The sequence below is a fragment of the Nomascus leucogenys genome, chromosome 17 (assembly GCF_006542625.1).
Source record: "Nomascus leucogenys isolate Asia chromosome 17, Asia_NLE_v1, whole genome shotgun sequence".
NCBI lineage: Eukaryota > Metazoa > Chordata > Mammalia > Primates > Hylobatidae > Nomascus > Nomascus leucogenys.
The window spans coordinates 85,586,373-85,606,450 of record NC_044397.1 but is presented as its reverse complement, the minus strand read 5'-3'; the positions used below and the strand labels follow the sequence as shown (position 1 = coordinate 85,606,450).

Below are 20,078 nucleotides of genomic sequence, written 5' to 3'. Positions count from 1 at the left end.
CCTGAATTCTACCAGTTCCTCCAATTCCATTTTCTCCCATGGAATCACTAAGAGCAAGACCCACACTGTTCCAGAAGCCCTATAAGCTGGAGGTGGACAACTCAATGTAAATTTCATGTGAAAATCCTTGTACCTGAAGCGTGAGCCACTCAGAACTCACCAAAATAATCAACACCATAATAACAGATGCTCAAACGGTAAACCAGGACAAGCTGATGACTTCACACTGTGGATAGTTTTTCCCAAGATGTCAGAACAAGACTCCCCATCATGATGAGGCTCTCACCCTTCTTAATTGTCCTTGCTCATGCCTGCCTCTTTCACTTGGCAGGATAATACAGTCATTAGAATTTCACATGTAGTAGCTTCTGAGGGTAACAACAGAGTGTCGGATATGTCATCTCAACCTCAAGTTTTACATAACATCTCAGGGGAAATGTGGCTCTCTCCACCTTGCATACAGGGCTCCCAATAGAAATGAACAAAGAGATATTGACAGTGTGTTTGCAGAGAAGATGGTTTCTATAAAGAGGTAGGAAAGCTGAAATTATAGTAGAGTCCCCTTTAAATGCACATTGTGTGGATGGCTCTCGCTGTTTCCTAAGAGATACATTGTAAAACGTGACAGTAATACTGATTCTAGCAGAATAAAACATGTACCACATTTGCTAATACTGTTCTCTTAAAATAATTTTAAAAGAATGGGTTGGGCCCTCCCATGTGTCCAGGCCTGGTCTCTGAAGAGAATCCTCTATCTGTGGTAACAATGCCTAAGAAGATGACATGGACTTTGTCCTGATATGCAGATATCCCTGTATACACTTCCCCTGCTGCAGGGCAGTACCAGCCCAGGGCTCAAATCTTCACCTGCAGAGCTGAGAGAGAACATGGGATACCCAGCATTCCTTACCTTCTTCCAGTCCACTGCAGTGGCTACCGGCATGGCCCATTTACCCCTGAGGACACCCATCTGCTGACCCATAGTTTCTAAGAGTCAGACTTTCCTGGCTTCTCTCAGCCCCAGCTACTTTCACTCTGCTGAACTCTTCTTCTCCCCACAGGTGTCATTGCATTAGCAGACACCTCTTTCAGCTGCAGCTAACAGGTAAGACAAGACCCAGACCCCAGAGGATAAACAAGGATTTCAAAACCTACTGTGTACAGTGGAGATGACCACTTGTGGGCGGCAAGCCACCCAGGTGCCGAGGCAAGAGACCGAGGGCACGAGCTGTTCCAGTATAATAAAATATAAAAGAAGAATAGTTATACCAGATATAGATCTTAGATATGATTATATATGAATATCATTTATCATTAGTTGGTAGCAATTACTCCTTATTCCAATATTACAGTAATACTCGCTGTATAATCATAACCTAGGAAAAGCCAGGCCATACAGAGATAGGAGCTGAGGAGACATAGTGAGAAGTGACCAGAAGACAAGAGTGCGAGCCTTCTGTTATGCCCAGACAGGGCCACTAGAGGGCTCCTTCGTCTAGCGGTAACGCCAGCGTCTGGGAAGACGCCGGTTGCCAAGCAGATAATGATCTAGCGGTACTCTGTGTCAAGGAAAAACACCCGCTACTTAGCAGACCGGGAAAGGGAGTCTCCCTTTCCCTGGTGGAGTTTAGAGAAGACTCTACTCCTCCACCTCTTCTGGAGGGCCTGACATTAGTCAGGTCGACCCGCAGTTATCCGAAAGCCTAACCATCTCCCAGTGATGCTGTGCATCAGTGGCCACACTCCTAGTCCGCCTTTATGTTCCATCCTGTACACCTGACTCTGCCATTTAGTTAGCAGTAGCAAATTAGTGAAAGTACTAAAAGTCCCTAACAAGCAGAAATAATGGTGTAAGCTCTCTATCTCTCCTCTCGCTCTCTGCCTTGGCAGTCAGAGCAGGGAAGGGCCCCCTATCCAGTGGACACGTGACCCACGTGACGTTACCTATCACTGCAGACGGCTCACACTCCTTATCCTGCCCCTTTGTCTTGTATCCAATAAATGTCAGAGCAGACTGGCATTTGGGGCCACTACCTCTCTCCGCATCTGGGCGGTAGTCATCCCACAGGCCCAGCTGTCTTTTCTTTTGTCTCTTTGTCTTGTGTCTTTATTTCTATAATCTCTTGTCTGCGCACACAGGGAGAAAAACCCACCGATCCTGTGGGGCTGGTCCCTACACCCACTGTACAGAGACAAACGAGTAGAGGTGTATACAACTACCCCAACAACACTGTATCCCAAAACACTGTCCTCCCAGCTCCTGATTGTGGAATTCACTGTCCCTCATCATGTGGGCAGGTGCTTCCAGGGTCTCACAATTCTTCCACAGGAGGCAATGCACACTTTAACATAGCACGTCAGCAAATAAAGTGTTGACAGTTTACCTGCTTACATAAAGTTTCTTAAAAGGTTCTCCCAAATCTCCCCCTGAAGAAGACAGAAAAGGCTTTCCCAATTGTGAAACATTGGCCTCCCACCTTTCAAAACAGTACCCATGAATAGCCGAAACAATCTTGCCAAAATAAATTGTAGGACTTGAACTTTCTTATTTGAAATCTCACAAAGGAGTACAATCATTAAAATAGAAGCTGCTGGCAAAAGAATGGACATAAAGACAAATGGCATAGAGTTGAGAGTCTAGAAATAAACCCTCACACTTACGGTCAATTACTCTTTGAAGAGGGTGTCAAGACAATTTAATGGAGGAATAATTCTCCTTTCAAATGATAGTGCAGAAACAACTAGATAACCACATGCAAAACAGTGAATTTAGATAACTCTGCCGCCCACCATATCAAACAGTTCTCTAAGAAATTGATTAGTGAGTTAAATATAAGACCTACAACCACAAAAACATCTTAAAATAGACAGAGGTAAATATTGATGACGTCAAATGTGCAATGGATTCTTAGATATAATACAAAAGCATGAGAAACAAGAAAAATAAAGAGATAAATTGGGCTTTATCAAGATGTGAGCCTTTTGTGCATCAAAGGAAATTATCAAGAAAATAATTAATAGACACAGAATGAGAGAAAATATTTGCAAACCACATATAGGCAGTTTTCATGTCCAGATAATATAAAGAACTAGCTACAACTCAATAACAAAAGGACAAACCATCCAATTTATACATGGGCAAAAGACTCAAATAGACATTTCTTCAAAGAAGATATACAAATAGTCAAGAAGGACATGAAAAGATACACAACATCATTAGTCATTAGGAAAATACAAAGTCAAAGCTGCAATGAGACACCACATCACACCTACAAAACTGGCTACCATTCTTTTAAAATGTTAAAAAACAGGTAGCAGCATTAGGAAGAATTTGGAATCCTCATACATTGCTGGTGAGAATATGAAAAAGTACAGCCGTTAAGAGAAACAGTTTTGTTGTTCCTCAAAAAGCTAATCATAGAATTCTCATTTGAAACAACATCCATTCATAGGTATATACCCAACGAATTAAATCCAGGGACTCAAACAGGTACTTGGATGGGAATGTTGATTGCAGCATTATTCACAAAAGATAAAATATGAAAACAATCCAAGTGCTCATCAACACATGAATAAATAAATATGGTGACACATACAACACAATGTTCATCTGCCATAAAGAGGAATGAAGCTCTGACACCCGCTGGAACATGCATGGACTTTGGAAACATTATGCTAAGTGAAATATATCAGAAACAAAATAACATAATTGTATAATTCCATTTATATGAAACATCAAGAATACGCAAATTCATAGAGACAGAGTAGAGATGGTCAAGGTCTAGGGTGGAATATACAGGGAGTTATTGTTAAAAACATACAGAGTTTCAGTTTAAAATGATAAAAATTTCCTAGAAAAAATAGTGGTGATGGTAATTTAACACTGTGTATGTGGTTAATTTCACTGGATTGTGCATGTTAAAGTGGTTAAAATAGCACATTATTCACAGAACTGTGAAAAATCGATTTCTATTATTTAATTCACCTAGGCTGAGGTGTTTGTTATGGCAGCTGAAGCCCATGAATACATCATATGACCCAGTGTTTTCAATGAAAGGCATCAGTTTTTCAATCAAGTTAGCTGGAAGCTCCTGTCCCCAGCAGAACCAGAAGCTCCAAAACAAGAGCTCCAGCAGGGGCTCAGCCAGCACAGGTCCCATAGGGCAGCCTCAATGTCAGGCCCTGGATGGCATGTGAGGCCACAACGATACAACCACAACGTGAAAGTGTAAGTATTTACTACTTACAGACACTGGGGAGCACTCGGCACACCTGAAGACCACAGACACAGAGGTCAGTGAGCCCAGGCAGGGAGGAGAGAAGAGACCGGTAAGCCAATGGCTTTATTAAGTCCAGGGTGTTATCTGACAGGTTTCCAGCAGGGAGCTTTAATGGATGTGTTCAAAACAAGCAGCAAACCCTGGGACCAGGAGCTCATGCTGTGACTGAGCGGTGGTCACTTTAAATGTGAGGGCGAATGTCAGAATGGTCAGTTTAAAGAAAGCAGCTGGAGAGAGGGGAGCCCAGAACACCAAGCAGGAGAGATGCCTCTAAGATTTTATCTCTGGCCACCAACTGGAGCCACTTGAAGCAGATACAGTATTGGAAACTGCCATGGTGACCAAGCCCTGCTTCTGATTTGAGGCAAATAAGTTTACACCTTAAAAAATGAATGCCAAGGCAACATGACACTATGAGCATCATGACATCCAGGGACACCAGCAGGGTGTGGTGCTGTGCCCTGGAGTCAGAATCCTGGGTTCTGGTCCCTGGGAGTGAGAAAATGAAAATGACTTGTGCCTGCCCCCCTGACATTGATCTTCCCACCCTGCTACCCCCTCTTTTGCTCCCAAGCCCATGTGCAGTGCTCAGCCCCAGACATCACTGCCCCCAGGGTACACACAGTGCCGCCTACTGCACACAAACACAAACTCACAGAAGGTGACAAAAATCTGCGTTTGGGACATCTGATTGTGAAAGAGGGAGAACAGTGAACGTAGAGCCACAGAGACTGGGACTCACAGGGCTGGAAGGTGACGGAGCTGTAACATAACATACGTGTGACCTCGTGTGAAGTGTGCAGATCCATGCGGAATAAAACATACAGCCTGGCCTGGGATTGCTGGCGTTCACACTTCCCTCCCTGTCCACCAGTGGGTGACAGAGTCCCTCCCAGCCTGGAGCCTTCCCAGGGGATGCCAACGTCCCTCAGCGGAACCCACAGCCCAGCACGGTCCATCCTCACCAAGGTCACTTCTGCCCAAGTCCTCAGCGCCCTCCGTGCTCCCCACACGAACTCTGTCAGCTCCTCTCTGACCTGGCGGCTGCCAACCTAACACCACTCCCTCTGCAGGTAGCTCCTGCCCCACACACCTGCTCCTTCCCTGGGCCCAGCTAAAGGCATCTACCAGGGCAGCGCTGGGGCACGCGACGCCATACTGGGCGCTTTCCCCTCGTGACCTCCCTCCATCCTCATCAACTCTTTCTGTCACTGCTCCCTAAATGCCCGCCCCTGCTCCATCTGTCCTGTTCTCTGGGGCATCCCAGGCCAAGCCTAGTGCTGACACAGAACAGCGGCTGCCTGAGGGCCCACAGCCTCCCCGGGAATCAGCCAGGCACGCTGTGACCTGCCTGCCCGCTCCACCCCGGGGGGCTCACAGCGCGTGTGATGGTCACACACAGGCACCATCCGGGATGTGGCCACCTACCCCCAGCTGTCCCTTGGGAAGACAGACCTCTCCTGTGTGCTTGCGGGGAGAAGGTGGGTGTTATTGCTCTTTGCTCCCAGAACACAACTCACCCCCACCCGCCCTCTCAGGTGTGAGCAACGTCCCTCCAGACAGGCTCTCTGGCCACTGCCTGTTCCTCCGCTACAGACAGCAGCTTGGCCACGTCAAAACCCTCAGCACAGACCCCTGGGTATGTCAGCACATGGAAGGCTGAGCCCATCATGGCCACGGAGTAAGTCGGGATGAATCTCTCCAGCTCTGAACCCCTGCTCTGTCCCAGGCTCCCCCTCCTGCGTCTCAATGAGCCATGTCCCGCGGGGTTCCTGGGTAACTCCCCACTTCCTCCTGAACCACCACGGGGAAGGTGTTGTGACCACAGGACAATCAGCTGGGCAGAGAAGAGAGGACCTCAAAGATGGTCAGGAAGAACATGAGAAACCCTGAGCTCCAGCTCAGCCGCCAGACCCCAGGGACCCATAGAGTGACCGAGAACTGTCCCTTCGACTATGGGACTCACAGCCCCCACTGAGCAACCAGCACAGGCCTCACCTCCCAAGAGGCATGAGAGATTCACCCTGCACACCTCCAGGAAGGACAGTTTCCTCTGGGACACCCAGGTCCTGAATGTCCATCTTTGGAAGCTGCAGCCAAGCTAGACACGATTACAGAAAGGAAGGGTCCCTCTCACCAGGCAACACACAGCTCACCCGCAGCACAATGGGGCGTCACTGTGACAGGGACCTGGTGCAGCTGCAGCCTCCTGCACTGAAGGGGAGAGCCAGATGGGGATGAAAGAGGGCAAAGGCCATGAATGTGCACCCGACCCAGAGCCATGGGGACAGCAGGAGGCTGAGGCTCAGGACTGTGCTTGCCCAACCTGCAGGGTATGTGTGTGACTGTGTGGGTCTGTGTGTGTCTCTTCTGTGTGCGTGTGTGTGTGTGTGTGTGTGTGTCTGCACAAAGAGTGTGTTGAGGTTTGGTGAAAGAATCACTGCCGAAAAAGGCAGAGGCCTCCACAATTCCCAGGGCCTGAAACACAGAAAAAAGGAAAAACAGAAGGAGGGACAAAGAGGCAGGACTGAGAGAGGAGGGGACAGAGAGGTCTCCTGGGCCTGACCCCGCCCATGAGCTTGAGAAGTGCTCCTGCCCCGGGAAGAGGCTCAGCGCAGAAGGAGGAAGGACAGCACAGCTGACAGCCGTGCTCAGGAAGCTTCTGGATCCTAGGCTCATCTCCACAGAGGAGAACACGCCGGCAGCAGAGACCATGGGGCCCCTCTCAGCCCCTCTGTGCACACAGCGCATCACCTGGAAGGGGCTCCTGCTCACAGGTGAGGAGAGAACTTCCTGGGAGAGGACAGGAGGAGGAAGTATAGTCACTGGATGGGTTCTCCTGGAGAGGATGGGGTTCTAAAAAATAAAAGAAGCCAGCAATTTGGGAGGCTGAGGTGGGTGCATCACGAGATCAAGAGTTCAAGATCAGCCCGGCCAACACAGTGAAGCCCTGTCTCTATTAAAAATACAAAAAATTAAGCAGGTATGGTGGTGTGCTCCTGTAATCCTAGCTACTCGAAAGGCTGAGGCAGGAGAATCACGTGAACCCAGGAGGCAGAAGTTGCAGCAAGCCAAGATAGCGCCACCGCACACCAGCCTGGGCGACATTACGAGACTCCGTCTCAAAAAAAAAAAAAGAAAAAAAGAGAAAAGAAAAAAAGGAAAGGAGGCTCTGTTGGAGCCTGGATAGGGGAAAATACACCAGAGAGGGACAGGGGTCAAAACAGGAAAGCCACATTGAACCGGAATTGGTAAGAGGTAGGAAAATCTTAAGTGTTCTGTTTTCCTGATTAATCATCAGGGGCCACCACATTTTCAAAAATGATAATAACAACTATATCAGGTGATACTTCAAATAAAAATATAAGCAGGGCATGAAACACTGTCCTCAGCAAAAAACCTCAACAATTGGGGGGAAAAAAAACACCCAGGGCGTAGAGGTCCCTGAGAACTCTCACATCTACAGGAGTCTGCAGCCTGTTCCTTCCAGTGCAGTCTGCACTGGGGTGCAACCAAGATCACAAAAGTCCCTGTCCTCGCGGAGCTCACACTGTCATGAGGAGGAAGACAGACATGCAAAGAGATCTAAAATGTGAGGTCAGGTGTTGACAAGAACCCTGGAGGGAGCAGAGCAGGGAAAGGTCAGAAAGGGAAGACCCAGGGTCTCTGAAGGAGGTGTCAGGAAAGAAGTCTAAGGATGCTCTGATGTGAGCAGGACCTGAGGGCAGTGTGGAGGGGGCCATGCGGATCCCTGGGGAAGAGGATTCCAAACAGAAAAATGCCAAGGTCAGAAGTCTTGAAGGAATGGGGGTCATGCTGCTGACCTTGACCTAGTAGGACAGTAGGACACACACACATACACACACACAAACACACATGCCCCTTTTGTGTGTGTGTGTGTGTGTGTGTGTGTGTGTGTGTCTTCAAGGCTGAGGATTGAAGAGACCTTCTCAGGACCCAGGGCCCCATCTTTTCACCCCAGTACATAGGTCTCAATATTAACTGATGCTCTCTCCACCTCCTAGCATCACTTTTAAACTTCTGGAACCCGCCCACCACTGCCCAAGTCATGATTGAAGCCCAGCCACCCAAAATTTCTGAGGGGAAGGATGTTCTTCTACTTGTCCACAATTTGCCCCAGAATCTTGCTGGCTACATGTGGTACAAAGGGCAAATGATGGACCTCTACCATTACATTATATCATATATAGCAGACAGTCAAACAATTATACCTGGGCCTGCATACAGTGGGCGAGAAACAGTATATTCCAATGCATCCCTGCTGATCCAGAAAGTCACGCGGGAGGACGCAGGATCCTACAACTTACACATCATAAAGCGAGGTGATGAGACTACAGGAGTAACTGGACATTTCACTGTCACCTTATACTGTGAGTGATTCCACATGATCCCTGGGTGTTGGGGGCAGGGGTCATTTCTACTTCACACACACAGGATTGTCAGGCTTGGACTATGCCTGTGTCCCTCTCTGCATTATGTCCCATGCTGGGGTTTGGGCATTTAGTGCAGGACACACACAGAGGAGACAAATTTCAACAGATTAGAATTCCTTTCCCGCATCCAGACCCTGCAGACACTTGCTGCAGAGGAAGGACAGTCTGATGCGGGGACTCAGCAGCAGAAGATCAGTCTCAGCCAAGCACATCATGCCCTCTTCATAAATTTCACCCTGAGAAAGACCCTGGAGAACTGAGTAGAGCTTGGCCTGAGGGGCCCCCTGAGATACTCTCAGAGAAGCTCAGCCCTAGAAACCTCAACCCCAGACCCCTGTCCCTAAATCCTTACTCCAGATAAAGCTGAGGAGCCTGTGCCAGGGCTGGGCTGTGGCTTCTTGGGCAGGGCTTACTGGGACCAAGGATTTACCAGCTGTCTGAGGACTGTGTCTCCTGGACCTGCTCACCAGCCAGGGCTCAGCCCTCAGAGCCTCATCTGGGCAAGGACAGAGCTTTCTTCACCTGAGACTCAGAGTGGAGAGGACAGAAAGACAAGCTTTGTAGACCATCAGCCAACTGCCTTGGGAGGCTTAGGACAGTCCTTAGAAAGTCTAATGTCCCCAGAAGCAGAAACAGAAGAGAGAAGATGTACCTGGTAGCAGCTTGTCCACAGGCATCTGACCTAAAGGTGCTTTCTCATGGAAGCAAATGAGTAATAAATGCTGTTTGTGTGAACTCCTCCACTGTGCCAAGCATTAGGTCAGGTGACTGTGAATAATATAAAATTTATTCACAGATAGCATGAAAAGCCACAGCCCATTTGCCATTTAGCTTATTTGACTGAGAGAAAACTGAGGCACAGGAAGGCACAGTCACTCAACCAGAGTCACACAAACACAAAGGGGAGATCAGGGTCACATGAGGTCTGTCTGCAGCCACAGGCCCATCCTCCCCTCCACCAGAAGTGAGGACTTACTGGGTTCCAAGGACCCCATAGTCATTTATTGGCTCAAATCCTCTCTTCTTAGGCATCCAAACCTCAGAGGAGTGAGAGCAAATGGTCAGCTGATTAGTCTGTACCCCAGAACTAAATCACCTGCCTCAACCGTCAGAGTCTCTGCAAAAAAAATGTCCAGGCCTCCCCCTCAGATCTTCACCCCCATCACTGAACCTGAAATCGTGTGTTTCCCAAAGTGTCCATGTCACTGTCATGAGAGGATCAAGGAGAGGACCTTGTTTTCTTTCCGCACTCACACCCTACACTAGCACAGGCCCAGCGAGAGAGACACACTCAGGAGCTCTCACATAACAAATGAAGGAATCGAATGAAGAATCGAATGATCCAAAACCTCTTTAGAGATGGGATCTTGGATGCAGAATCCTAGGAGGTTCTAGCCACACCTGTCCCTTGTCCTTCAGAGGCTGACACCCATGTTTCATCCCCCCACTACCTCTTGCCCCTAAAGCCACCCCGCCTCGTGTAACTCTGAAGCTCTTTGGCCACCGGAGGGTTCTCAGGGCTCCTTGGTCCTGGACAGTGGAACTGGGGGCACCTGGTCCCTGGGGTCTCTGAAGTCAGTGTAGCCCTCACTGCTCACTGCCATGGTGTCTCTGCCTCTCTCTGCTTCTCCGTGTCCCTCATCTTCCTCCCACTTCATTCTGACTGGCAAGCCCTGTCCTGCACAGCTTCTTCCTCCACCCCTAGGCCTTCCCCAGACACTCCCTCTAACTAGGCTGGCTGTTCTGTTCCCTTCCCGCTAACACTGTGGCCTGGCCCACCTCCCAGGAAATAGGAAAGGTGCAGAAATCACTGGAGTTGCCACTCCCGCCAGGCTTCATCTCGAGCCAATGTCCCCAGGTCACTAAGAGAATGACCTTCCACTGTATTCCCATCCAGGGCTCTTTCCCTTTGTGAGGCTGACCTGTGGACAAGACCATGGGACAGGGATAGGCAGTTCCTCCATCCACTCTTAGAATTGCCAGACAAGTTCTTCTGGCATCCTGCACAAAAAAAAAAAAACAAAAATTTATTGAAATGGTGATTTGTAGTTAAGAAAGATTTTAATGACTCCAAGTCTGCCAAACAGGAGGACGGAGGTTTATTATTCCTCAAATCAGCCTCCCTGGTGGATCAGGGGTTAGAGATTTTCAAGGATAGTTTCAGGGGCACAGGACTAAAAAATGAGTACTGCTGATTGTTTGGTGACGGAATCATGCGGGCGGAGGGAAACGATCTGTTTGTGCTTGAATCCGCCTCTAGGTAGGGACCACATGACTGGCTGAGCCATTAGTCATAGGTATGGATGAGGTCAGCCAGTTGCCAGAATGCAAAAGAATGAGAAACATCTCAAAAGACCAATCTCACGTTCTACAATAGTGATGTTATCTACAGGAGCAATTAGTTACAAATTTTGTAAACTCTGGCCAAATGATATTTGAGCAGTCAGGAATTATAGAAATTGTGCCTACATTTTAGCAGAATTCAGTTCCCTCCTATCATCTTAATCTCATGGTCTTCCACTAGTTTTACAAAGGCAGTCCCTGGGCAAAGTAAGGGTGTTAGTTTTATGGAGGAACTATTCTCATTCTTGCTTCAAGGTTAAACCATAAACTAAATTCCTCCCAAGGTTAGCCTGGCCTATGCCCAGGAATGAGTGAGGACAGCCAGCCTGAGACTAGATGCCAGATGGAGTCAGCCATGCTAGTTTGCTGTCACTGTTGTAATCTTTGCACGACTCACCAGGGTGTCAGAGGCTGGATAGGCCTGCAGTCCCCAAAGCCCATGGGCTCATTTCACCCGTTTCAATCGTGACTCCATCCTCAACCTGCTATGGAGCTCACTTTCTCTGGTCACTTCCTAGAGACTTCTGGCTTCCTGTCAGGCACATGACAAGCTTGAAATTTGCCACTCGGTTCTCACACTAAGTAAAAAGCTGAACAAACTCAAAAGTCAACAACTCGCTAAAATCCCTCAGAGACGGCTGGGCACAGTGGCTCACACCTATAATCCCAGCACTTTGGGAGGCCGAGGCGGGCACAAGGTCAGGAGATAGAGATCACCCTGGCTAACATGGTGAAACCCCGTCTCTACTAAAAATACAAAAAATTAGCCGGGCGTGGTGGCGGGGGCCTGTAGTTCCAGCTACTTCCCAGACAGGAGAATGGCGTGAACCCCAGAGGCAGAGTTTGCAGTGAGCTGAGATCATGCCACTGCACTCCAGCCTGGGCGACAGAGCGAGACTCAGTCTCAGAAAAAAAAAAAAATGCTGTTAGAGAAATGAAGAATGCTTTTGATGCTTACTGGTAGACTGCACACAGCTGAGGAAAGAATCCCTAGCTTGAGGATGTGTCAATAGAAACTTCCAAAACTGAAACAGGAAAGTTCAAAAAGAGTGGGGAAAAAAAAGTGGAACAACATATTCAACTTCATATTTAATATTTTGTTTTGACACTAGCAATTTTTAAATTTTGTAGTTGTGGGACAACTACAAAGGCTGTAACATACACGTAATGGGAATACTGGTGGTTTTGGGGACCAGTTGGAGGTGGCCAGGTGGGCGCTATCTGATGGTTTTACTGCCTGTGCCACCTACAACTGTTTCCTCATGGTGATGTCGTTTTCATTAGTTGGAGTTCTTCGTGTGGGGAGACACACGAGCCATTGGCATCTCACTTAGACTCTTCCTAATTCACACAAACTTAAACCCTAGTGGTGTTTCCTGAGCTTAAGAGAAAATGAAGAAAGCATTTCACAATACCAGTTTTGGGGTCCTCCCCATTTTTCCTAACTCTGCACAGAAATTAGAAGTAGGGAGTTCTTTCTATATTTACTAACATAACACACATCGCTTCTTTTAATTTGGCATCATTCCTCCCTTTATGTAATTGACGCACTGACCAGTTCTGTCCTTTTAGCGGAACTCTCTCTACTTAAGGAGTTGCTAATTTCAAATCACTTTTGGCATCTTTCTTTGAGCATCATGTGATCATGCTGGAATTCACGGCACACCTCAACCTTATTTTGGTCTCGAGAGAAATACTACTACCAGCAATTGATCTTAGATGTTTGAACCATCAGTAAAAATTTCCACTTATGAAAACATTTTAATGTTTCCTCTAAATTTTTTTTTGTTTGTTACTGGAGTCAGAACATGACATGAGGTCTAAACCCCGGACAACTTTTTATGGGAAAATTCCAGTATTACAGATTGAGCATCCCAAATCCAGAAATCCAAAATCTGAAATGCTCCAAAACTCAACACTTCTGACCACCGATGTGATGCTAAAAAGAAGTGCTCACTGGCGCGTTTTGGATTTTAAATTTTTCAGATTTGGGATGCTAAACCAGTATATATACTGCAAATATTCCAAAATAAAAAAAAATGAGAAATCCAAAACACTTGGTTTTAAGCTTTCTGCATAAGGAGCACTCTATCTGTGTGAACTATAGGCATGAGGCTGTACATGAGATCTCTAGAACCTCCTCATCCTGCATAACTGAAACCGCACACCCACGGAACAACGCCCTATTCCCCTGATCCCAGCTCCTGGAAACTACTATTCTACTCTCTGATTCACCCCGGAATCCACTGATATGAGGTACATGGAGTAGTCAAACTCAGAATCACAGAGTAGAATGTCTAATGAGAGAAAGTATCTGCAAGACTTCTTCCCAAATATTGGTCTAATATCCACCAAACACATATGGTCCATGAGGGCCAGACTTTCATCATCAGTTCATGTTCGCCCTTTCCATCAGTCAGTTCTGCATTTGCAAACATCCACATGTATTTCTGGAAAGATCCACATGGTCCTCACCTGCCCTCTACAGGGGGAGGGGAGCATCATGGACCCAGAGCAGGGAACATGGTCTTGGTCCAAAGCTATCAGCTCTTGCCTGTCCCCTTCACTCTTTGTAGGTCATTCCTTGGACTCTCCTCTATCTTTAGAGGTCACTGGCTCAAGTCTGTCACTATGAGACACCTGGGAAAACGGCCCCATCTTGTGGCTCCACTGCCTGATGACTGAACTGTCCTCCAGGCTTCATTCTGGTCTCCCCTGTGTTATTTCTGCTGAAGTACCCAGTCCCAGGCCAGGCTTTCCAGTACCCAAAGGGTTTAAGGACAATGGGAAGTTCCATCATCCATCTCTAGGACGTCCTTGGAAAGGGAAGCTGCAGAGAAAACATACCTCTGGGGGCAAAGTAAGATGGAAACTAAGAAGACTCCAGCACTGCATGTTCCAAGTGAGGACCACAAGGTGGGCCAGGCAGGCAGTTGGAGACGGAGGGACTCAGAGAGGCACCAGGGGCTGTGACTGCTGGTCCTGTGTCTTTCCATGACCCAATGCTGCTGCTCAATTCACATTTAAGAAAGTCTGTGCTTCTGCCACATAAAGCAGGCAGCCCCACAATCTCTGAGCCCTCAGATTGCCATGCATCTCTCTTGTAACACACACACACCTGCCATGGGCTTTTAAGGGCTTGGGTGGGCTGAGAGATGGGAAATGCCAACTCTGATTGAAAAACGCCTTTGGAGGAATCAAAGGTGCCACACAGGGCAATCTTCTCTCTGTTTTCTGCACAGCGGAGACTCCCAAGCCCTCCATCTCCAGCAGCAACTTAAACACCAGGGAGGCCATGGAGGCTGTGATCTTAACCTGTGATCCTGAGACTCCGGACGCAAGCTACCTGTGGTGGATGAATGGTCAGAGCCTCCCTGTGACTCACAGGTTGCAGCTGTCCGAAGCCAACAGGACCCTCATTCTATTTGGTGTCACAAAGGATATTGCAGGACCCTATGAATGTGAAATACGGAACCCAGTGAGTGCCAGCCGCAGTGACCCAGTCACCCTGAATCTCCTCCGTGAGTATCTTCTGTTCCTCTGGGAGCCAGGCTGCCATCCCAAATACACATGGTCAGAGGCCAGGCCTCTCAGTCCCTCTCAGGTCCAAGTACAGAGACCTTTACCCGTGGACATCAAAGCTGGCCATGACTTTCTGCCCCAGGCAAACCAGAGTAGGCCTAGGCTTGATCAACAATAGGAGAAAAGAGGCTGCTCCTGTCATGGAGACTCTGCTCCACAGCTTGTGATGGGAGAAACAGGTGAATGTCTCAGGCACCAGATCAGTGAACACAGCGGGGATTTGGCTGGGACTTCAGTGTTGTGACTTGGCTCACAGGGTCACTGTGGCCTTTCCACAGACCAGGAGTTTCCTTTCCCTCTGACAATATCTCCTGTGACTTTATTCTCTTTGCTCCAGATGGCCTGGATGCCCCCACCATTTCTTCCTCATACACCTATTACCATACAGGGGAAGTCCCCAAGCTCTCCTACCTCACAGACTCTCACCCACTAGCAGAGCATTCTTGGCTGATTGATGGGAAGTTCCAGCAATCAGCACAAGTGTTCTTTATCCCCCAAATCACTAAAACATACAGAGGGGTCTATGTCTGTTTCAGCCATAACTCAGCCACTGGTGGAACAAATCTCATAATCAAGAGCATCATAGTCCCTGGTAAGTGGATCCCTGGAGCATTGGCAATATGTGTTCCAGTGCAGTCTATCTAACTATCAGGGAAGAGCCACCTGCCCTCTGCAAAGGGAGAGGGAAAATCAAAAACCCAGGACAGGGAGAATGTTTCTGCTCCAAAACCACCAGCTTTTGCCTGTCCCCTTCACTCTTTCTAGATCATTCTTTAGACGGTACACTAACAATGAACAATCTCAAAGGAAATTAAGAAAAGAATTTCAATTCACATTAAAATCAAAAGGAATAAAATATTTTGGAATAAGTTTAACCAAAAAGGTCAAATGATTATACCGTGAAAACTACAAAATATTGCTGAAATAAATTAAAGACGATATCAATATATGGAAAGACATTTCATTTTCATGGATTGGAAGAATCAATATTCTTAGAAAGATAATACTACCCAAAGTGAGTTGCAGATTCAATGCAACCCCTACCAGAATCCCAGTAACATTTTTTGCAGAATTAGAAAACTCTGTCCTAAATCTGACCTGACAGGCTCTTATTAATGACTGCCACAACAGAAACACTGAGAAAAAGATGCAACCACGAAAAGGTGGAAAGTTCTGATGACATAGAAAATAGCAATCAGCCTTTCTCGCATCCCAAAGCCTTCAAAAATATACCAGTGCAGTATGGCCAGTATGGAATTGACCGAAAACTAATCACCAAGCTAGAAACGTGGTGAGAGGAAAAAAAAAAAAAGGGGCAAGAATATATTTGGCTTATCACCACCCACTTTTGCCTACTAATCTGATGCTGAAAAAAAAATGCTCACTGAAGCATTTTAGATTTTGAATCTTTCAGATTTGGGATGCTAAACCAGTAAGTATATGACAAATATTTCAGAATCAAAAAATGTCAGAAATCCAAAACACTTTTTGTCCTAAGTCTTATGCAGAAGAAATACTCAATCTGTGTGAACTATAGGCATCAAGCTGTACAGCAGATCTCTAGAACCTCCCCACCTTGCATAACTGAAACTGCACACCCATGAACAACTTCTGATTCTCCCCACTCCCAGCTCCTGGCAACCAGCAGTCTCTTCTCATATTCACTCTGGAATCCACTTACATGAGGTCCCTAGAGTAGTTAAAACCACGGAATCAAAGAGTAGAATGTCCAATGAAAGAAGATATTTCTAAAACTTCTCTCCAAATTTGTCTCATATCCATCAAACACACATGGCCCATGAGGACCAGATTTCCAGCAGTTCATTCACACTCTTTCCACCAGTCAGTTCTGCATTTGCAAATGTCCACATGTATTTCTGGAAAGATCCACATGGTCCTCACCTGCCCTCTGCAGAAGGAGAGGAAACTTAAAGAACCCAGGACAGGGAACATGGTTCTGCTCCAAAGCCACCAGTTCTTGCCTGTCCCCTTCACTCTTTCTAGATCATTCCTTGTACTCTGCTCTATCTTTAGAGGTCACTGGTTCAAGTAACTCATCATGAAACACCTGCAAAAAACTGCCCCACCTTGTGCCTCCACTGCCTGATGACTGAACTGACCTCCAGGCTTGACTCTGGTCTCCCCTGTGTTATTTCTGCTGAAACATCCAGTCCCAGGCCAGGCTGCTCAGTATCTTCAGGGTTTCAGGACAATGGGAAGTCCCATTATTACTCATCTCTAGAATGTCCTTGGAAGTGGAAGCTGCAGGGAAATCACAACTAGGGGGGCAAACTAGGATGGAATTTGGAAAGGGCCCAGCAGTTGCACATTCCAGGTCAGGAACCCAAGGTGAGCCAGCCAGTCAACAGATGAGGGAGGGACTCGGAGGGGTACCAGGGGCTGTGACTCCCACTGACGTGTCTGTCCATGACCCAAAACTGCTGCTCAATTGACACTTGAGAAAGTCTGTGCTTCCCTAAGAGCAGGCGGCCTCACAGTCTTTGAGCCCTTAGATCATCATGCATCTGTCTTGTGACACAAGCACCAGCTATTGGCTTTCAAGGACTTGGGGGGGCTGAGAGGTGGGAGATGCCACTCTGATTGAAGGATGCCTGTGGAGGAATCAAAGGTGCCACATGGCACAATCTTCTCTCTGTTATCCACACAGCGAAGCTGCCCAAGCCCTACATCACCATCAACAACTTAAACCCCAGGGAGAATACGGACGTCTTAACCTTCACCTGCGAACCTAAGAGTGAGAACTACACCTACATGTGGTGGCTAAATGGTCAGAGCCTCCCGGTCAGTCCCAGCGTAAAGCGACCCATTGAAAACAGGATCCTCATTCTACCCAGTGTCACAAGAAATGAAACAGGACCCTATCAATGTGAAATACGGGACCAATATGGTGGCATCCTCAGTGACCCAGTCACCGTGAATGTCCTCTGTGAGTATCTTTTGTTCCTCTGGGGCCAGGACATCGGCTTAAGTCCAAACGACCAGAGGCCAGGCCTCTCAGTCTCTCTCTGGTCCAAGTATAGACACCTTTACTTCTGGACATCCGAGCTGGCCATGACTCCCTGCCCTGGGAAAACCTGGGTAGGCACAGCCTTAGCCAAGAATATAAGGGGAGGAGACACTCTTGTCGTGGGAGACTTGGGGCCCACAGCTTGCGATGGGAGAAACGGGTGAATACCTCAGGCTTTCGCTCAGTGAACATAGAGGGGGTTTGGCTGGGACTTGAGGGTGTGTCTTGGCTCAGAAGGTCACTGTGTTCCTTTAAGAGACCAGGAGCATCCCCTTCCCGTGGACGACATCACCTGTGGCTTTATTCTTTTTGCTCCAGATGGTCCAGACCTCCCCAGAATTTACCCTGCATTCACCTATTACCATAAAGGGGAAAACCTCTCCCTGTCCTGCATCGCCGACTCTAACCCACCGGCAGAGTATTCTTGGACAATTAATGGGAAGTTTCACCTATCAGGACAAAAACTCTCTATCCCCCAAATTACTACAAAGCATAGCGGGCTCTATGCTTGCTCTGTTCGTAACTCAGCCACTGGCAAGGAAAGCTCCAAATCCGTGACAGTCAAAGTCCCTGGTAAGTGGATCCCAGCATGCTTGGCAATAGGGCTTTAGGTGGAGTGTATCTGGCTTCCAGAGAAGAGTCAGGAAAACATTTTTATTCCCAGCCTGTGTCCCATGGGCACAAGCAAATCCCAAATTATCCTCCTGAACCCTCCCAATTTCTCTAAGAACTTCCAAAACTTTAACAAACAGGCTGATATCTTCATAAAATTCCCAGCCTAGACCAAGCAGGAAAAACATTGATTTCATTGAAATAATTGATAATAATGAGGATAATGTTTTTATGATTTTTATTTGAAAATTTGCTGATTCTTTCAATGGTATGTTTTCTAGATTTATGGAATTTTTCTCTTTTAATCTATCTATAGCTTATAGCAGTTCAATAAACTATACTTCTGGGAATGATAATTGAAACATTTGCTTTTGCTCTCTACCTGACTGCCTCAGAATTGGGCAACTATTCATGAGTATTGATATGTTTATGGTAATACACATGTTTGCACAAGTACAGTAACGATCTGCTCTCTTTGTAACAGGACACATTTGAAATCATTGGTTATAGTACCAAGGCTTTGACTGGGATGCTATATTTAAGAATATAGATAGAATGAACCAATATGAACCGCAGACAAAGTCTGAAGTCAGCCTTGGTTTGGCTTCCTATTCTCAAGAGTTTTGTAAAAGTTTAATCTGAGATTCCTTTGAAAAACTTAGAGCAAAGAAAGTTTTAAAAGAGCGTCCACATGGTCCATTGCTACTCTTGCTGCACTTATGTAAAGAATCAGACCAAGTTTAAAGAAACTCAACCTATTTTACAAACAAACATTCTACTGAAATTATCATTGGTAAAACTAGAGATGCCCATAGAGAGAAAAATTATGTGGAAAATAAAAACTGTAGTACACCTGTTATGAGATTGCAGCCCTGTTCATTGTTTCTGTGTTTTTATTATCCATCTGCAGAGTGGACATTACCTTGAATTCTACCAGTTCCTCCAATTCCATTTTCTCCCATGGAATCACTAAGAGCAAGACCCACGCTGTTCCAGAAGCCCTATAAGCTGGAGGTGGACAACTCAACGTAAATTTCACGGGAAAACCCTTGGACCTGAAGCGTGAGCCACTCAGAGCTCACCAAAATGTTCGATACCATAACGATAGCCGCCCAAACTGTAAACCAGGACAACAAGCTGATGACTTCCCACTGTGGACAGTTTTTCCCAAGATGTCAGAACAAGACTCCCCATCATGATGAGGCTCTCACCCCTCTTAACTGTCCTTGCTCATGCCTGCCTCTTTCACTTGGCAGGATAATGCAGTCATTAGAATTTCACATGTAGTAGCTTCTGAGGGTAACAACAGAGTGTCGGATATGTCATCTCAACCTCAAACTTTTACATAACATCTCAGGGGAAATGTGGCTCTCTCCACCTTGCATACAGGGCTATCAATGGAAATGAACACAGAGATATTGCCTGTGTGTTTGCAGAGAGGATGGTTTCTATAAAGAGGTAGGAAAGCTGAAATCATAGTAGAGTCCCCTTTAAATGCACATTGTGTGGCTGGCTCTCGCTGTTTCCTAAGAGATACATTGTAAAACGTGACAGTAATACTGATTCTAGCAGAATAAAACATGTACCACATTTGCTAATACTGTTCTCTTAAAATAATTTTAAAAGAATGGGGTGGGCCCTCCCGTGTGTCCAGGCCTGATCTCTGAAGAGAATCCTCCATCTGCGGTAGCAATGCCTAAGAAGAGGACATGGACTTGGTCCTGATATGCAGCCATCCCTGTACACCCTTCCCCAGCTGCAGGGCCGTACCAGCCCAGG

The 20,078-nt window shown here is 46.9% G+C and overlaps 1 protein-coding gene across 6 annotated transcripts; it reads left to right on the top strand.

The window, feature by feature from the left end:
• Positions 1-6,813: 6,813 nt before the first annotated feature.
• Positions 6,814-19,900, top strand: LOC100584155 (putative pregnancy-specific beta-1-glycoprotein 7). 6 transcript variants are annotated; one of them, XM_030797131.1, is made up of 6 exons: positions 6,814-7,057; positions 8,306-8,671; positions 14,320-14,598; positions 17,328-17,606; positions 18,006-18,260; positions 18,616-19,274. In XM_030797131.1, the coding sequence occupies exons 1-6, from the start codon at positions 6,994-6,996 to the stop codon at positions 18,657-18,659; spliced, it is 1,287 nt and encodes a 428-aa protein (XP_030652991.1). In that variant the 5' UTR covers positions 6,814-6,993; the 3' UTR covers positions 18,660-19,274. The 6 variants fall into 6 exon arrangements, with proteins under 6 accessions (XP_030652991.1, XP_030652987.1, XP_030652989.1 ...); XM_030797127.1 differs by lacking the exon at positions 18,616-19,274 and adding an exon at positions 19,296-19,897 and having other exon boundaries at positions 6,868-7,057; XM_030797126.1 differs by having other exon boundaries at positions 6,869-7,057; positions 19,210-19,900.
• Positions 19,901-20,078: the final 178 nt, after the last annotated feature.